The sequence below is a fragment of the Labeo rohita genome, chromosome 11 (genome assembly GCF_022985175.1).
Source record: "Labeo rohita strain BAU-BD-2019 chromosome 11, IGBB_LRoh.1.0, whole genome shotgun sequence".
Taxonomy (NCBI): Eukaryota; Metazoa; Chordata; class Actinopteri; order Cypriniformes; family Cyprinidae; genus Labeo; species Labeo rohita.
In genome coordinates, this window is record NC_066879.1 from 7,113,224 (window position 1) to 7,130,110 (window position 16,887).

Below are 16,887 nucleotides of genomic sequence, written 5' to 3' on the forward strand. Positions count from 1 at the left end.
TAACCAAACCCTTTATCGCTGTGTTGTCCTTTGGGCTTAATTCCTTAATCTGTAAAACATTAAAAGACTGTGGGTTTAAAAGGTAATTAATTAATTTACCCAATTACTATTACATCATTTAAGGTAATGCTATAAATTACATGGCTTAATTATATGCCTCAGAATGTGTTTGGCATTATGTTTTAAAATTAAACATTTTTTATTCGTTTGATTTTAATTTAAAATGGCATTGTAATTAATATATATATATATATATATATATATATAAATGTTTAGCAGAAATGCATTAGTCAAGATCAGGTACTTCAGTAATTGCTCAATATGCGATTAACGTTAAGCTGGCATGAGGGTGTCAGTTTAATGTTGATTTTTTTTTCCATCTTTTGAGATTTCAATAACATAATACAGATTTCATAAAGGTATAGCCCCACAAAACACAAAAGAAGATAACCAAACATTTTCTGGTCCCTATTTACTTCCACTGTATTTCTTTCCATACTATGAAAGTCAGCAGGATCCACCAACTGTTTGGTTACCCATATTCTTCAAAATATCTTGTTTTGTGTTCAACAAAAGAAAGAAACTACAGGTTTGGAACACCTTGAGGGTGAGTAAATGATGAGAGAAGTTTCATTTTAAGTGAACTATCCTCCAGTTAGGTTACAAGCTGGATATTAATTATAATAAATATTAATTAATAAATGATCACTTTTTTATAGTATTCAAATATGGCACAAAAATGGCAACATGTACTCAAAATAACATAGTGATTTTCTTTTAATTCAGCTTTGTTCAATTAATTATGATACTGTTATTTCTGTCTTTACAAATTGCATATTGAGCATTTGATATATAATATGGATATGAAAATGTACTGCTTAACAGGAATGACATTTATCACATCACATACACTGGATGTACTATGACACCTAGTGGACAGTATCGTGCATTCACAGAGAACACTAAGATATTTAGATATGTTGCTTAAAAAGCTTTGTTTTATTTTCGTTTTTATTTCATAAAAACTCATTTAAATGGTTTTTATGTGATTTATTTTACTTTATGTAAAGGATTAGTTCCTTCCAGAATTAACATTTCCTAATATTTTTCTCACCCCCATATAATCCAGGATGTTCGTGTCTTTCTTTCTTCAGTCAAAAAGAATTTAAGTTTTTGAGGAAAACATTACAGGAGTTTCAATGGGTTGAAGGACCAAACTGCCATTTCTTTGCAGCTTCAAAGGGCTCTACAAAATCCGAGGAATAAGCGTCTTATCTGGCAAAACAATCTGTCATTGCCTAAAAAAAAAAAAACATTTCTATACTTTTTAACCACAAATGCTTGTCTTGCACTAGCTCTGTGATGCACATGCACAACTTCATGCATAACATGGTCATACTGGAAAGGTCACACGTGGTTGGTTCTTCACTTGTGTACTCCGGTTCAAAAAGGCAGGGTAGGGAAAAACCATCCAACATCATTGGTTTACCTTTTTTATAAACTTTCTTTGCATGTTAACTTTATAAACACTCAGTACCTCCACCTATGTCAACCGTGACCTTTCCAACGTGATTACGTAATTGAATTAGTAGGTCAAACTAGTGCAAAATGAGCATTTGTGGTTAAAAAGTATATAATTAATTTTTTTTTTTTTTTTTTTTTTTGTGAAAATGACTGATGGTTTTGCTAGATAAGACCCTTATTCCTCAGTGGGATCATGTAGAGCCCTTTGAAGCTGCATTGGAACTGTAATTTGGACCTTAAACCTGTTGACTCCCATTTAAGTCCATTAAATTGAGAAAAATCCTGTAATGTGGAAAAAAAAAGTTGATGTATTGCGACACCTAGTGACTAGTATCCAAAACACACCAAAATAAACACCACGAAAATTCTAACTCTGACAAGTGACTGGATGACAAAATAAGAACACTAAACTTACACTTTTAATTATAAACACATTTTATTCTTAGTGCAAGAAAAAAGACCAATTCCAACAATCCCAACTTACTGCCACAGAATTGTTTACTGTGTTACTGTACCAAGATTGGTTAAATATGTGCAATGCCTGCACGCTACTGGCCAAACTACTTTTCAATTATCAAATTCAATTATCAAAAACAACAGGACAACAAAGCGAAACCCAGAAAATGTTAGGCAATTTAGAAATCCCAGCAAGGGTGAAAGAGCATGTATGGTCACCTTAGCATTAACATTTGTCTTTATGGTTTACACGTAAGATTGTTGCTGCTGTTGCATTATCTTCTCAGCTAACTTCTTGGACGTTCTCCTCAACAGAAGAAGATATGACTTTACCATCCACAAGCTCCTCCACAATGACCTTCACTCTGCGCTGGAGGTGAGGGTTATGCACTATAAAGGGTCAACAGACACATATGTATTACTGTCTGGTTTCATTCATTTCTACACTTCATTTGCTGAATGAAAGGACCAGTGGAGAGAATTTCATTTCACTCACCTTCCTCTTCCTCTATCTCCATCATTTTGGTGGTCACAGTTTCTGTCTCTTTCACAGTTTTAGTCATGGAAGATTCAGATCTGCTTATGACGGTCCTACAGGACACAACAACACAACACACTTTTGGGTCTAAAAGCTGATACAGTGCATAAGCTGACATTCATGCCTTATTGAAAATAGCAAAGCATGTAAAGCATGTCTGTTCTACATACGTGTGAGCTTCTCCTTCCAGCAGCCTCCGGTACTCAGCGATCTCCATCTCCAGCCTCATCTTGATGTCCAGCAGTAGCTGGTACTCTGTAGCCTGTTGTTGAATGTTGGCATTGATTTTCTGTAGCTCCTGCTGCAGGTGATCTATGCGCAACTGCAGCTGACTTAGCTGGCCCGAGTAGCGCATACCTACATCAGCCAAACTCGCCTCCAGGTTTTGTTTCTGTGCAGAATGAGTATAAATATAGTATGTAAATGAAATCCTTAAGTGCAAATAACATATTATAACTCATATTAAAGGAGAAGTCCACTTCCAAAACAAAGATTCAAATATAATGTTTTCATTCCCTTGTCATCCAAGATGTTCATGTCTTTCTTTCTTCAGTTGTAAAGAAATTATGTTTTTTCAGGAAAACATTTCAGCATTTTTCTCCATATAATGGACTGATATGGTGCCCCGATTTTGAACTTCCAAGACGCAGTTTAAATGCGGCTTCAAACGATCCCAAATGCGGTTGTAAATGAGCTGAGAAATTTAGGGTCTTATCTAGCGAAACGATTGTTATTTTCTTAAAAATAATAAAAAATTTTATACTTTTTAATGTCAAACGCTCGTCTGGTCTTACTCTGCCTGGACTGTTTTTGTTCCGGTTCATGACAGTTAGGGTATGCCAAAAAACTCCCATCTCGTGTTCTCCCTCAACTTCAAAATCGTGCTATATCACTGTTTTACCTCCATGTTGAGAGTGTTTGATCTTCTTTGCATGTTCACTTTGCAAAGACTGGGTCGGTACTTCTGCAGTGATGTAGGATGGTTTTGAAATTATTTTTGAAGTTAAGGGAGAAAATATGATTGGAGTTTTTCGACATACCCTAACTGTCTTGAGGCAGAATACACAGAGTTCAGGAAGAGCAAGGCAACACGAGCATTTGAGATTAAAAAGTATTTAAATTGTATTATTTTAATGAAAATAACCGATCATTTCGCTAGGTAAGACCCTTCTTCCTCGGCTTACAACCGCATTTTGGATCGTTTGAAGCCGCATTTAAACTGCATTTTGGAATTCCATACTCGGGGCACCATAGCAGTCCATGGAGAAAAATCCTAAAATGTTTTACTCAATATACATACTTTCTTTACAACTGAAGAAAGAAAGACATGAACATCTTGGATGACAAGGGGGTGAGTACATTATATGTGAATCCTTATTTTGAAAGTGGACTTCTCTTTTAAGTCCACTACATATTTCAAGACATTTCTTTCAGGTTACATTTATTAAGGTGCGGTCACATGTGGCATTCTCAATTGGTCAATTTTCACATGTAAATTTTACATAGTGCTCAGAGATGCAGAACCATTAAAGGGTTTGTTCACCCAAAAATGAAAATTCTAACATTAATTACTCACCCTCATGTCATTTCAAACCCGTAAGACCTTCGTTTTTACTATGGAACACAAATAAAGATATTTTTTATGAAATCCGAGAGCTTTCTGACCCTGCATAGACAGCAGCGCAACTGACACGTTCAAGGCCCAGAAAGGTAGTAAAGACATCATTAATATAGTCCATGTGACATCACTGGATCAACCTTAATTTTATGAAGCTACAAGAATGCTTTTTGGGTAAACAAGGCACAGTGCATCCAGGTTCTAAGCCCGCTCCCGGATGCATGCATCGTGGTACTCTCATGAACGTGTGTCAAAGAAAAACACGGAAGAGAAGAAACTGTTAAATATAATGGTTGTTTTTGTTTTCTTTGAGCACAAAAAGTATTCTCGTAGCTTCATAAAATTATGAATGAACCACTGATTGTAATGATGTCCTTACTACCTTTCTGGGCCTTGAATGTGTCAGTTGCTTGTCTATGCAGGGTCAGAAAGCTCTCAGATTTCATCAAATGTATCTTAATTTGTGTTCTAAAGATGAACGACATAAGGGTGAGTAATTAATGATAGACTTTTTAACATTTAACATTTCCGCATCCTTGAGCAGTATGTAAAATGTACACAATCAACTTGAACCTGTTGAGAAATCTACTTGGGGAACTCTTTCACCTCACAAGATATTCCTGAAGGTGTTGGTTTCTTATAAAATTACTGGATTTTACCTGCGAAAATTGACCAAACAATGTCAGATGTGACTGCACCTTAAATGTGGCTGCATTTCTGTCTGGAATATGCAAAGCATATTAATACAAACAGTAAAAAGTCACAGTGCTTATATCAGTGCTTTTGGAGTGCTGCTCAGCCAATCATATTTGAGAACCAAAACTAACTGTTATAAATAAAAAGAGAATATACCATTGTGAGAACCCCCTGTAGTTCTATCTCCAGGCTCTGGTAAGTTCTCTTCAGATCAGTGATCTCAGTCTGAGATGTCTGGATTTCTTTATAGCTGGAAGTCACCTGAGTTTGCAATGTCTCTGCCTGAAAATACAGACACAGTAATGAGGAATACATGATCAGATCTGGTCAATTAGAATATGTAACCTGTATATTCTAAATATCACCTGCTCTGTATGTCTACATTTGAGTTCATAACTGTTGTATTGATACAGAATAAACAGATGACCCAACCCGGTCTCATGAGGAAACCATTTTTCATTTTGGCATATTTGGCTAATTTTATTTTCATTGGTGTGGTTTGAATGATTTGAGTATGACTGATGAAAATGTAAAATGTTTAGAAAATAACTAACCGTGAAGGTCCACTACAAAATCTAAGCCTCAGTGAGATGTAAGCAGATCATGCAAAAGTGTACAGATGCAATCATGTGAATTCATACAAATTTGCTACCAATTCGCCTACATATCATAACTTGTTATCATTTCCCATGAAAGTATGTTGCCTGACCTTTTAACAGACTGAGTTAAAGTACAGATTGAGTTAACGATTACTTGAATATCACTATCACATTCCTTTTTCTAGTCCATTGTTCTAAAGCATACCATCAGAGAGATGGCATCTCAGTCATTATTAGTCTGACTTTCTTCGTTAAAATATTTTTACTATAGCAGTTCCTGCACCAACATTTGTCTAAAAGCCAGACAAAAACAAAATATTAGGAAATTATGACAGCAGAAAGACTTTAACGATTACTTGAATATCACAGTCACATTTCTTTTTTTCTAGTTCAGTGTTTTTGAAAAAAAAAACATTGTGACAATGAATTGCATTCCACTCTTTCTTATCTTTTATCTGTGACCTTTAAGTGAAATGTTCACCCGCCTCCGCTAGGTCTAACATATTGTTTTCTTGAAAGTGAAGACGTGGACTTGTCCTGCAGGCTCACCTTGCTCTGGAACCATCTTTCAGCCTCCTTGCGGTTTTTCTCAATCAGCATTTCATACTGAGCTCTCATCTCCTCCAGCTCCTTATTAAGGTCTGCCGGAGATGCACAGTCCATCTCAACGTTAACAGAGCCGCTATGCTGCTCTCGCAACAAAAGCAGATCCTGTTGAAAAGAAGAGGAGAGAATTAAGTGATAATTCTTCTTCAAGCCTTTCATGAAAAAATTGGTGAAAAAATGCTTTTTCACTTTTTGAACTTTAGTCAGTGTGTGGTGTGTATCTTTGGGCATAAAAAAGATCTACAAAGTTACAAATCTTATAGTCCACTCCAAAAGGAGATATTTTATTTTTTTAAAATCCCTTTTCAGGAACTACAACGAACGGCTCCTTTGGACTACAACGTTTGTTTTCCGCATGCAATGATGTCACAACACGGTCCATTAGAATATAATTAAAATAAATCCCGCCCACGGAAATTCGAATTGCTGGAGGGAGGGTAGGGACGAGGTGGAGGATTAGCCTAATTTTAGCGATGCAGCGCGGAGAACCACTTCAACGAGCCACAGCGTGGTGGGTATAAACACAAGCATTGACTAGAGTGGCCGCTTCAGAGCTGTACTGAAACACCGTCTAAGCTGGTCGCCAATCACAACTCAGTGGGAGAGCTAACCAATCACAACACATTTTGTTTTTCGGAAGGCAGGCCTTCATTAAACCCAGAGCTAATCGAGTCCCAACCTGGGAGAAGTGTATTGTAATAATGTAAATTATGTTAAAAATAATGCGTTTTTTGAACCACCAAGCATGAAAGCATGTTCTGGTACACCCCTAAAGCAAAATCAAGACTTTGTAAAAGAGCATAATTGGACCCCTTTAATAAATTTCGAAGGTTGCTGTGAAATGGTAATGTTACCTCTTCATGGTTCTTCTTGAGGTACTGCAATTCCTCTTTCAATCCAGTAAGCTGGTTCTCTAGATCTCCAATGGAAAGTTTGATCTCTCCCAGAACCCCCCGCAGTCGAGCCGTATCTGCTTCCACAACCATACGCAGGTTCATTTCAGTTTCATACCTGCCACAGCCAAGGAGAAAAACGAGTATATGCTATTTCACAAGAAATGGTCCTGAAGATGACGCAACCAACATTGAAAATGCGGTATTCTACTCAAAATTGAAAGAAATCTGCCATCTGAAAATGTGAAAGTGTTGGTTTAAACATCACATACTTTAGATGGAAATCTTCAGCTGCAAGCTTGATATTGTCCAGCTTCAGACGGAGCCCAGCGTTCTCCACAAAGCGGCTGTTAATCTTTGAACAAATTGTAATGTGTGGTTAATTAAGAGATGTTGATATATCCTTCAAATTGGAATAACAACATTATGCGTGCATAAAAAAATTACTCTGAAATTAAACATATTTTGGTGTATTATAAATGCATGCTAAACGATGTGTGAACAGGATTGCCTTGCAGTATTTGTGGTATTTGAAACACAAAGCATGGCATAAGGTGAGGCAACGTTCACCTCATGCTATCTCAGTCATTTCATGGGTGTGATCTTTCCGATGAATGACAGCGGCTTTACCTGTGCGCGGAGCTCTGAAATGGTTTTGTAATAAGCACTTAAGTCTTTGCTCTGCATTGGCCTCTTGTTGTCATAAAACTCCTTAATTTGCAGCTCAAGTTTCTTGTTGGCTTTCTCCAAAGAGTGCACCTGAAACACAAAACACATGCGCGGATCTTCAGAAAATCATTAAAGACAATACTAGATGAAATCTTAAAGATGACCGTAGCTGAATTTGTAATGTTTAGTCTTGTATCTTTTGGTCTCAAGAAATACAAAAATACAGATATGATTTAGAACTGATTACAGAAATAAAAGCATTTGATTTTTTTTATCAAACCCAAATATTTATAGTAAAACCATTATCTAATCATATAATTACTACAATGATTATATGAAAATATGGGGAAAAAAAAAAAAAAAAAGTATATCCACATACAGTAACCCAAATGCATTCCAACGTTACTAATTATTCAAATGAACATCTCTAAATTTACTATTTAATTTTTTCTTAAAAAACAAAAAACTAATGCGATGAAATTAATAAGACTAAGAATATAAGTGACCAATGAATACATGCATTGGTCCATAACAGAGAATATTTATTTAAAAATAATTGAGGATTTTTAGGGATTTTAGTCTAATTTTTGCAAGATAACATTTATTAAGTAAAATAAATAGTTTCATAGTTTTATTTTTCACGTTAATATATAAACTGAAAAAAAACATGTTTTTGACTTTATAAACTAATCGTAAAAAATGTTTTTTTTTTTTGTTTTTTAAAAAAACATTCCTTAGTATTCATTAGAAGAAGATTTTTTTTTCATGTTTTTTCTGTTACATTTTTAAGTCAACTAATAAAAGGTGTGTTACCCGCTCCAGGTAAGATGCCAGGCGGTCATTGAGGTTTTGCATTGTCTGCTTCTCATTGCTATGCAATGAGACCTCATAACCAGCCGTCAACAAGGATGTAGTGGACAAAGATCTGGAGATGCGAGCACCAAAGCCTCCAGCGTTGCCATAATTTTGAGCACCAAAAGACAAAGAGGCTCCTGAATTCCCCAATCTGTTCATCACCAGTCCACCAGAGGAACTTAGGTTAGATGACCCGACCACACTCCGAGAGGTGAACGTCTTACTACTACGACGGACCGACATGGCTGAGTGAGAAGTTCAGTGGAAGTTAGGATGTTCTTCAATGTCGAAACGAAACATCTAAACTAATTTGCACTAAAGATTTCTTATATACCCCTTTTGCATCTCACACGGTGTCAGATTTCCAGTTCCAGTGAATAGACGGAATGTGAGCGAGACCCGCCTGTGCCCAGACGCAGATTAAAACCATTGACTTTAAAAACCTGCTATCACACCCTTGACCTTTTAAAAACCTGTAAAATGATTTGTGGCTTAGAAAGATTACATCTTTAACTGTTTTACTATTGTACAAGCTGATTGTTTGCATTGGACATGTGCCAGTTCAAATATTACCAGTGGCTTTTATAAAAAAACCTTTTAAACGCAACCATTAATTATACACATACATGTGACAGTATTTAAGACTACATCATAAACTAATTTTCAGATGCTTGTTTATTTTGTGTATTCACCGCAACATTCATCAGGTTTGCTTTTCCGTTTACGTAATATGACAAACATTGTTCTTTCTCAAGCTTGGAAAGAAAACACACTCAAATATCATGTAACCTGAACAATAACCAACAAACATGACGAATGGATTCATGTGTCAGAATGAAGTAAAAACACATTTCTTATATGCATTTTTCTCCATCAGTGGCCTAATGCCAAATCACCATCTCTTTAAATGTACAAATGTGAGCCCTGATAAAACAAATTAGCTGGTGCAGTTGACATTAAGGGGATATACCTGTTGACTTTTTACAGTTGAGTGAATGGTGAAATTCGTACAGAATCAATCATGTTGTCAAACTATTTTGACTTCTACTGTCAAAACTTGCATGGAAACTCACAAGGCCCGACCCATTCTGAAGAAAATCTTTTTTCCAGTGCATTTTTACTTGTTAAAGCATGTATGATCTTTGGTAGAGTTCCACAATCTGTCACTTATATGCATCTTCCTTTTGTGTAATGAAAAACATTTGTCTAGAGTGCTATTTCAAAAATGCTTTAAACATATTTTTTAATGTGAATAATCATAATTATTAAATCCATAAATCTGATATGGCTGATAAAAGTGTGATATTCGAGTGATAACTCGAACTCCAAACGTTTCATCGTTTGTATCACTCTGCTTGCTTGCACTCTTGTTTTTCTCATAGCCAGTGTCATTGGCGGACACCCAAATGCACTAGAATTTTAAAAATAATATTGTTCTGTGTCACGGAATGTGGTTTAAAGACTTTTTTTAGACAAGAATGTACTTGTTAGGGATGGGCAGATGGATCCTGAAGTATCGATATTTTCGATGCTGATGTTGTATCATTTTTTTTGCTGTTGTTACTGTATTTTTGTTAAAATAAGTGCAGCCTTGGTTAGCATAATTAAAGATACATTACAAAATCCTGCTGACCTCAAACTTTTGAACAGTATAGTGTACATGAAATATTTATTTAATATTAGTTAACTATTTTTGCTAAAGTTTCACCTTTAGGGGTACAACAGCCTGGCAGCCTTTTACAAAAAAATAACCATGGTTTTACTACAGTAACCACACCTTCCACATATTTGCAGTAAAACTGCAGTAACAACAAATTTACCATGGTTAACACTCTCTCTCTCTCTTTCAGCTTACTTCCTTTTACCATGGTTAACACTACAGGAACATTATTTTACCTTAATATTTGTGGCAAAAACCATGGTAAAAATAATTAGTAATGATAATTATAATTATTATTATTATTATACATTTTAGTACTTATGTAACACCATGGTTGTTTTTCATCAGGTACCCTCAAAGGTACACCTTTGTACCTTATCTACCCTTAATGCGTGTGTACTTGTATGGTATTAGTATGCTTCCTGGCTTAGAGAAGGTGGGTCTCTACCACCTGGTTAGAGAAGGTGCACCTTTGAGGTTACTGCGCCAGTAAAGAGCTAAAATACAATTTTAGTACATTTCATTTACAGACTTTAAAATATAATGTTAAGTGAGTATAATTGCTGATTTTATTCTTTTAATAATTTAAAAGATCAGTTTAGTTTAGAGGTATCGGTATTGATATGGATGATACTAGGCTTGAAAACATCGGTATTGGATTGAAAATAAAATAAGAGGTATCGCCCATCCCTAGTACAAAAGACTTTTATATTGAAAGAGACTGAGAGTACAGAGACCTCAGCCACACTGTTGTAAAAGAGGACGTTATTTTTACTTTCAACAACAGCTTGTAAGACGTGACCAACAAATGCACTGAGCAGCGCTGTCATTAGAAATCACCCTTAACAGATGAAAGGATAGTATGACAAAGGTATCTCAGCGGACTTTTAAATTAATGTTTTATTTTGAATAATAAGATCAGACCATCTTTCTCTCATAATACTCTACTACACATAATACACTATTTTTAATACAGGTATAGCATACAATAAGCTTTTGCTCCATTACTAGTTCTAAAGTGACGTTTTCGAGTTAGTAACAGAGGCTTGGGCTCAGCTGTTTAACTGTCAAACAGAGATTTGAATCCATGGTGGAAGTGGTTCTGCACAAAAGAGGGTTTTTAAAGACACTCCGTTGTTGTTTCTAATGTATTAACACACTCGTGTCGTCGAACTGTTGTATAAACGCAATATCACACTCGTAGTCGTGAGATATGGCTGTATATCGGCACGCAGAGATTACCTATACAGCACTCGACCTGAATTACAGGCATGACGATATACAGCCATATCTCACGCCTATTTGTGTAATATTGCTTATATATCAGGGGTGTTTCGTCCAAGGAGGCAAGTAAGGCAGTGCCTCCTTAAAATATTGGATGAGAAAAAAAATTTATATTACAATATATATATACATTGCATCTCAATAAATTAGAATGTCGTGGAAAAGTTCATTTATTTCAGTTTGGTTCACTAGGCTACACAATCATGGGGAAGCTGCTGATCTGACAGTTGTCCAGAAGACAATCATTGACACCCTTCACAAGGAGGGTAAGCCACAAACATTCATTGCCAAAGAAGCTGGCTGTTCACAGAGTGCTGCATCCAAGCATGTTAACAGGAAGTTGAGTGGAAGGAAAAAGTGTGGAAGAAAAAGATCCACAACCAACCAAGAGAACCGCAGCCTTGAGAGGCTTGTCAAGCAAAATCGATTCAAGAATTTCACAAGGAATGGATTGAGGCTGAGGTCAAGGCAATGTCATCTGCTGGTGTTGGTCCACTGTGTTTTTTGAAAGTCACTGCACCCGTTTACCAAGAAATTTTAGAGCACTTCATGCTTCCTTCTGCTGGCCAGCTTTTTACAGATACTGATTTCATTTTCCAGCAGGATTTGGCACCTGCCCACACTGCCAAAAGCACCAAAAGTTGGTTAAATGACCATGGTGTTGGTGTGCTTGACTGGCCAGAAAAATCACCAGACCTGAACCCCATAGAGAATCTATGGGTTATTGTCAAGAGGAAAATGAGAAACAAGAGACCAAAAAATGCAGATGAGCTGAAGGCCACTGTCAAAGAAACCTGGGCTTCCATACCACCTCAGCAGTGCCACAGACTGATTTCCTCCATGCCACGCCAAATTGAGGCAGTAATTAAAGCAAAAGGGGCCCCTACCAAGTATTAAGTACATATATAGTAAATGAACATACTTTCCAGAAGGCCAACAATTCACTAAAAATGTTTTTTTATTAGTCTTATGAAGTATTCTAATTTGTTGAGATAGTGAATTGCTGGGTTTTTGTTAAATGAGCCAAAATCATCACAATTAAAAGAACCAAAGACTTAAACTACTTCAGTCTGTGTGCACTTATTTTATTTAATACACAAGTTTCACAATTTGAGTTGTATTACTGAAATAAATAAACTTTTCCACAACATTCTAATTTATTGAGATGCACCTGTATATAACAGCTTGGTGAATGTCCATGTATGTGACCAATATTTACCTTTGATGAAAATTCAAAAATAGTTAAAAGTTAACTATTATTTGTTTAAATTGTCACTGCCTTAAGTTATCATTTTGGAATAAATGTAAAATGCCTAAAATACTAATCTAATGAGATTCATACATGGCTTTAATAAATATTGATGACATCATTGATGCAAAAATATACAACAGAATTTCTTTTTTTCTTTTATAAATCTTTCCATGTTGCTTGTACTACATTGGTTTGGGAAATATTAATTGAGAAGCAGTTTTGTTTAAGTATTTTTTCTGAATAGTTAACCTAAATCAAAATTCTGTCAATATAGGTGCATTTTCATTACATATTTCCACAAAACTTTTGCGATATTTTATAAACTGACAGCATTTTTCATTAACCGATGTTATGCAACTAAAATGGAATTTTTCCTCTCGTGATAAGTCACGATGTGCCCAATTCTGACCCTTGCCAGATTACTACCCTTCTAGTATTGGTAGGTTTAGGGTTGGGGTGGGGGAAGGGTTGAGATTAGGCAATCAGGTAGCGATTTTAATGAGAGGGGGTAATAATTTGGCAGTAATAATAAGGGGTAATAATAATACTCTAATGCACACGTCTGCAGCATTATGGCTCCGACACAGCCGTCGGTGATGTGCCCCTTTTCGATCTGTCTGCTTAATATCTGGTAACTCTTTATTGTGATGGTCTAACATATATTCTACTGATTATAAGTAACTTACAAGTACATGTCAACTTAATCTAACTCTAAACCTACCACTAATACTCCACTAACACTCTAGTGAGAGTTAGTAGACATGTAGATGCAACATTACTTATAGTCAACAGAAGGTGTTAAATGGACCATCAAAATAAAGTGAAACCCCATTGCATGTATTTTCAATTTGGAATATCGATTTGCACCATTTGAAGGGTTATGGAAATGCAGCTGTTGTTTATTCCCCCTCATGTCAGCAAACCTGTATGACATTGTTTCTTCTCTGGAAGTTAATTAAGTAATTAAAGAAAATATTTGGAGGTTATTATGCCACACAATGAAGTTCAGTGGTAACCAAAAAGGTTTGGTCACCGTATTTTTCAGAAATTTTCTTTTGTCATACTGGTTTGGACCAACATAAGGCTGATGATACACAGGGAAACTTTTTGTGCAATGTTGCTAGCAATGCTGCAAAAAGTTGCCTGGCAGCATTGCTCAAAACGTTGTCCCATGTATCATCAGCCTTAAAGGTTAAGTAGATAATGAGTGAACTACCCATTTGTGGATGTTCTTTTTAATTGTTTCATTCTCGTAATAAGGCTTTTCATTTAATGATGATTACTTTATGTAAAAACTAAAAAATTTAATTAAATTTAGAATTCAAATGAAATTTCAGAAATTAAAAACATGCTCGTCATAGAAATGGTTTGTTTGGATGTTTAATGTGTTTTCCACAAACTAGCAGATTGGACAAAATGTGATTGCCATTATGTCATCAGTAACCGATGCAAAAGATATGGAAAGGTTGAAAGTGGAAATAAAGAAGGATGCAACACATCGAATCGAGCAGCATCTGATGTCATATACCTTACAGGCTATGCATTCAGTGGTGGACTGGCGGTTGTTTGTTCACCTCAGACTCACATGACAGGATTGTGTTCTTGAGTAAAATCTTTAAGTACATAAATCTAATGGTCCTGAAAGGAAGCAACAGACTCCTCCTCAGCAATAAACTCAAACCTCTGCGTCACAACCTTTCTCCATCAGTTCATTTGAATCAATAAGACAGTTTTAAAAAAGGTCACACTTATTGATGGCACATTGTATAATATTACATTCGGACAATTGATTAGATGAAAACTCGGATGCTAACATGAATAAAAAATCCACTGCTAATTCTATTGCAGAGGTCAGATTAATTCTAACGCTGTTTCCCATTAATTAAGTGCTTTAAGTTATTAATTCAGTGACTTTCCTGAACTTTTGGTTTCGTAACGTTTGCTATGTTAAATTCTTAGAAATAACTATTGAATTTCCCATGTTCGGTTTACTGTCGTGTCTGACGTATTCTGTTTAAACATGCTCCTCCTCCTGAACAATAATTACCTGATTCCATCGATTCATGCTTTTTTTTTTACCTGAAAATTAAATATAAAGGGACTGAGCTGTTATTTTGCATTAACAGATTTCATTTTTTACACTGTTCAAAGCCCTTCTGGCTCAGCACTATTCAGGTAAATCTGTTTTTTTCTAATATTTCATATTGAAGAAATCAACTTGAAATGTTTCTAGCTGGTCAATAGCAGGAACTGGTCTTGAGTTGGGCCAGCAATACACAAGCTATCATTTAAGCTGGTTGAAATGGTTAATAACCAGCTTGAAACCATCTAACATTTTCCCAATTTGTTTTATGCTAATATCTTAAGTTGGATTTCCAGCACTAGTGTGGGCATCTTTATTATTATTATTTCCCTGGTGAAAAAAACAGCATATGCTGCTAGGTATGTTTTGATGCTGGGATGCTGGTTAGGTAGGTTTTGATGCTGGTTTAAAGCTGGTCCTTTGCTGGTTTATGCTGGTCCTTAGCTGGTTTATTTCACCAGGGAATTTACTTAATTTGACGCAAACACTTATTTTAAACACTTGTTTTTCACAGAAATGATGGCCAAGTGTGTTGTATTGACCGCTGTAGCGATGCTGGCGGTGGCATGTGTGGCCTCTCCTCTGTCCAAAGACACAACTGCGACCACAAAGGCGACGGAACGGCTTCCGGAGAGACCACCTGAGACCCCCGGGAGACTGGAGAACCGTGTGAGGCGCTCCGTGCAGATATCTGAGGATCAGCGTGAGCTCATGTCCCGGCAGCTCTTACAGGCACTATCAGGTGCGTGTCTGTGGAGGTAGAAGCATTAGAAGAAACGAAGCCTCACCCTTACTTGCTGTTCTTCGTGTTTTTGGCAGAAATCATCCAACGGGAGGACTGCGTTACAGATTATCAAGGCTGGGTAGATTTTGGGCGCCGAAGTACAGACTGAGATGTAACTGTCTGCGAAGTAGTCAAACTCTGTACTATGATTTTTGTCATTAAATATATTTGCAACTATAAGTGTTTGTGTCATCTGGGTGCGAATTAATTTCACTCACTCGAGATAAAAATGAAGATAGTCATAGAAAAGCTGTTGTTGTTGTACATGAAGCGGGTCACCACATGGGGGCAGCAATGTTGAAATCAACCAACCGAACCAAATGCTAGTAACTCCATCTCAAGAACTTTTGATAAAAATTAATAATGACTGACTGCAAAACTAGCACAGTTCTACAATGGAAGTGGTGACTGAAAACTTGTCTTGTGTGATATTGCATTCACACCACTAGATGTCAGTGTATAACGACGTATACAAGACGACAAGCCTCAACCTAAATAATTAGATACTTCAACCGGCTTTTAAAGGGATAGTTAAACCAAAAATAAAAATTAGGCTATCCCATGATTTGCTCAAGCCATCCTAGGTGTATGACTTTCTTCTATTAGACAAATACAGTCAGAGTTAGGGTGGAGTGGGGGTGAAACGCTAAGGACTATGTCATTTTTTTCTGTGAAACAAAAGTTAAATGTGTTCAGAAAAGTTGTCATAGTTTTAGTGACAATGGCATAAATTATAAACAAAGTATCAAAAATGTCCAGAGTTTAAAATTTAAAAAAAATAAATTTGTACTAAGGGGGCATTTTACCCCATCTATGAAATGCCCCCCAGTCTGACAAAGCAATTTGCTTTAAACATTTACAGCAAAATCAGAGTACGGGCAGTTTTATCTTAAAATTAAAAAGAAAATAATCAGTAATTATGAATTATAAAATTATTATAGCCTATTTGAAACATTTTGTTAGCTGATGCCAACTAGCTAGCTAACTAGCTACCTGATGCTAACTTGAGGTAATTTTTAAAATATAAATATTTTTATTCAACCAACTAGTTAGAGTTCATTTAATGGAAACAAAACAAAGGATTTGATGTTCACAACAGAATAACTACAGTAATTGCCCCGGGGGGGTATTTTACCGCACTGACAATGTTTGAAAAAAAAATTATGTCTGAAAATATAATTATATTTTTATTAAATAACACATACTTCTTATCTGCAGGCCATGCTCTTCTCATATGATATATAACTTTTTTTCTTACTGCTGAAAATTAGATAATTTACTGTGAAATTTGTTTTCTCTCCGGTACATCACCAGCTCCATGGTGAAAACTTTTGCATCACTCTTGTTAACGTAGTCCATAGTTACAATAA

The 16,887-nt window shown here is 35.9% G+C and overlaps 2 protein-coding genes across 2 annotated transcripts; one reads left to right on the forward strand and one right to left on the reverse strand.

Annotated features, from left to right (window-relative positions):
* Window positions 1-1,940: 1,940 nt before the first annotated feature.
* Window positions 1,941-8,828, reverse strand: krt99 (keratin 99). The gene is made up of 9 exons (XM_051121985.1): window positions 8,413-8,828; window positions 7,561-7,689; window positions 7,203-7,285; window positions 6,892-7,048; window positions 5,981-6,142; window positions 4,989-5,114; window positions 2,689-2,909; window positions 2,477-2,571; window positions 1,941-2,370 (listed from the first exon to the last, which is right to left on the reverse strand). Exons 1-9 carry the CDS (start codon window positions 8,695-8,697, stop codon window positions 2,264-2,266), a joined length of 1,365 nt encoding a protein of 454 aa, XP_050977942.1. The 5' UTR covers window positions 8,698-8,828; the 3' UTR covers window positions 1,941-2,263.
* A 5,961-nt stretch (window positions 8,829-14,789) lies between these two features.
* Window positions 14,790-15,642, forward strand: LOC127172667 (gastrin/cholecystokinin-like peptide). The gene is made up of 3 exons (XM_051121996.1): window positions 14,790-14,825; window positions 15,248-15,475; window positions 15,553-15,642. Exons 2-3 carry the CDS (start codon window positions 15,250-15,252, stop codon window positions 15,624-15,626), a joined length of 300 nt encoding a protein of 99 aa, XP_050977953.1. The 5' UTR covers window positions 14,790-14,825; window positions 15,248-15,249; the 3' UTR covers window positions 15,627-15,642.
* The last annotated feature ends 1,245 nt before the right edge of the window (window positions 15,643-16,887 follow it).

Bases quoted from the DNA above. Each gene is read 5' to 3' on its own strand.
- krt99 (XM_051121985.1), bottom strand. From the start codon at position 8,697: ATGTCGGTCCGTCGTAGTAGTAAGACGTTCACCTCTCGGAGTGTGGTC. The intron at 7,286-7,560 runs GTAAAGCCGCTG...ATTTGTTCAAAG, and splicing joins TTTCAGAGCTCCGCGCACAG to ATTAACAGCCGCTTTGTGGA. The intron at 7,049-7,202 runs GTATGTGATGTT...TGGCTGTGGCAG, and splicing joins GCTGAAGATTTCCATCTAAA to GTATGAAACTGAAATGAACC.
- LOC127172667 (XM_051121996.1), top strand. From the start codon at position 15,250: ATGATGGCCAAGTGTGTTGTATTGACCGCTGTAGCGATGCTGGCGGTG. The intron at 15,476-15,552 runs GTGCGTGTCTGT...TGTTTTTGGCAG, and splicing joins GCTCTTACAGGCACTATCAG to AAATCATCCAACGGGAGGAC.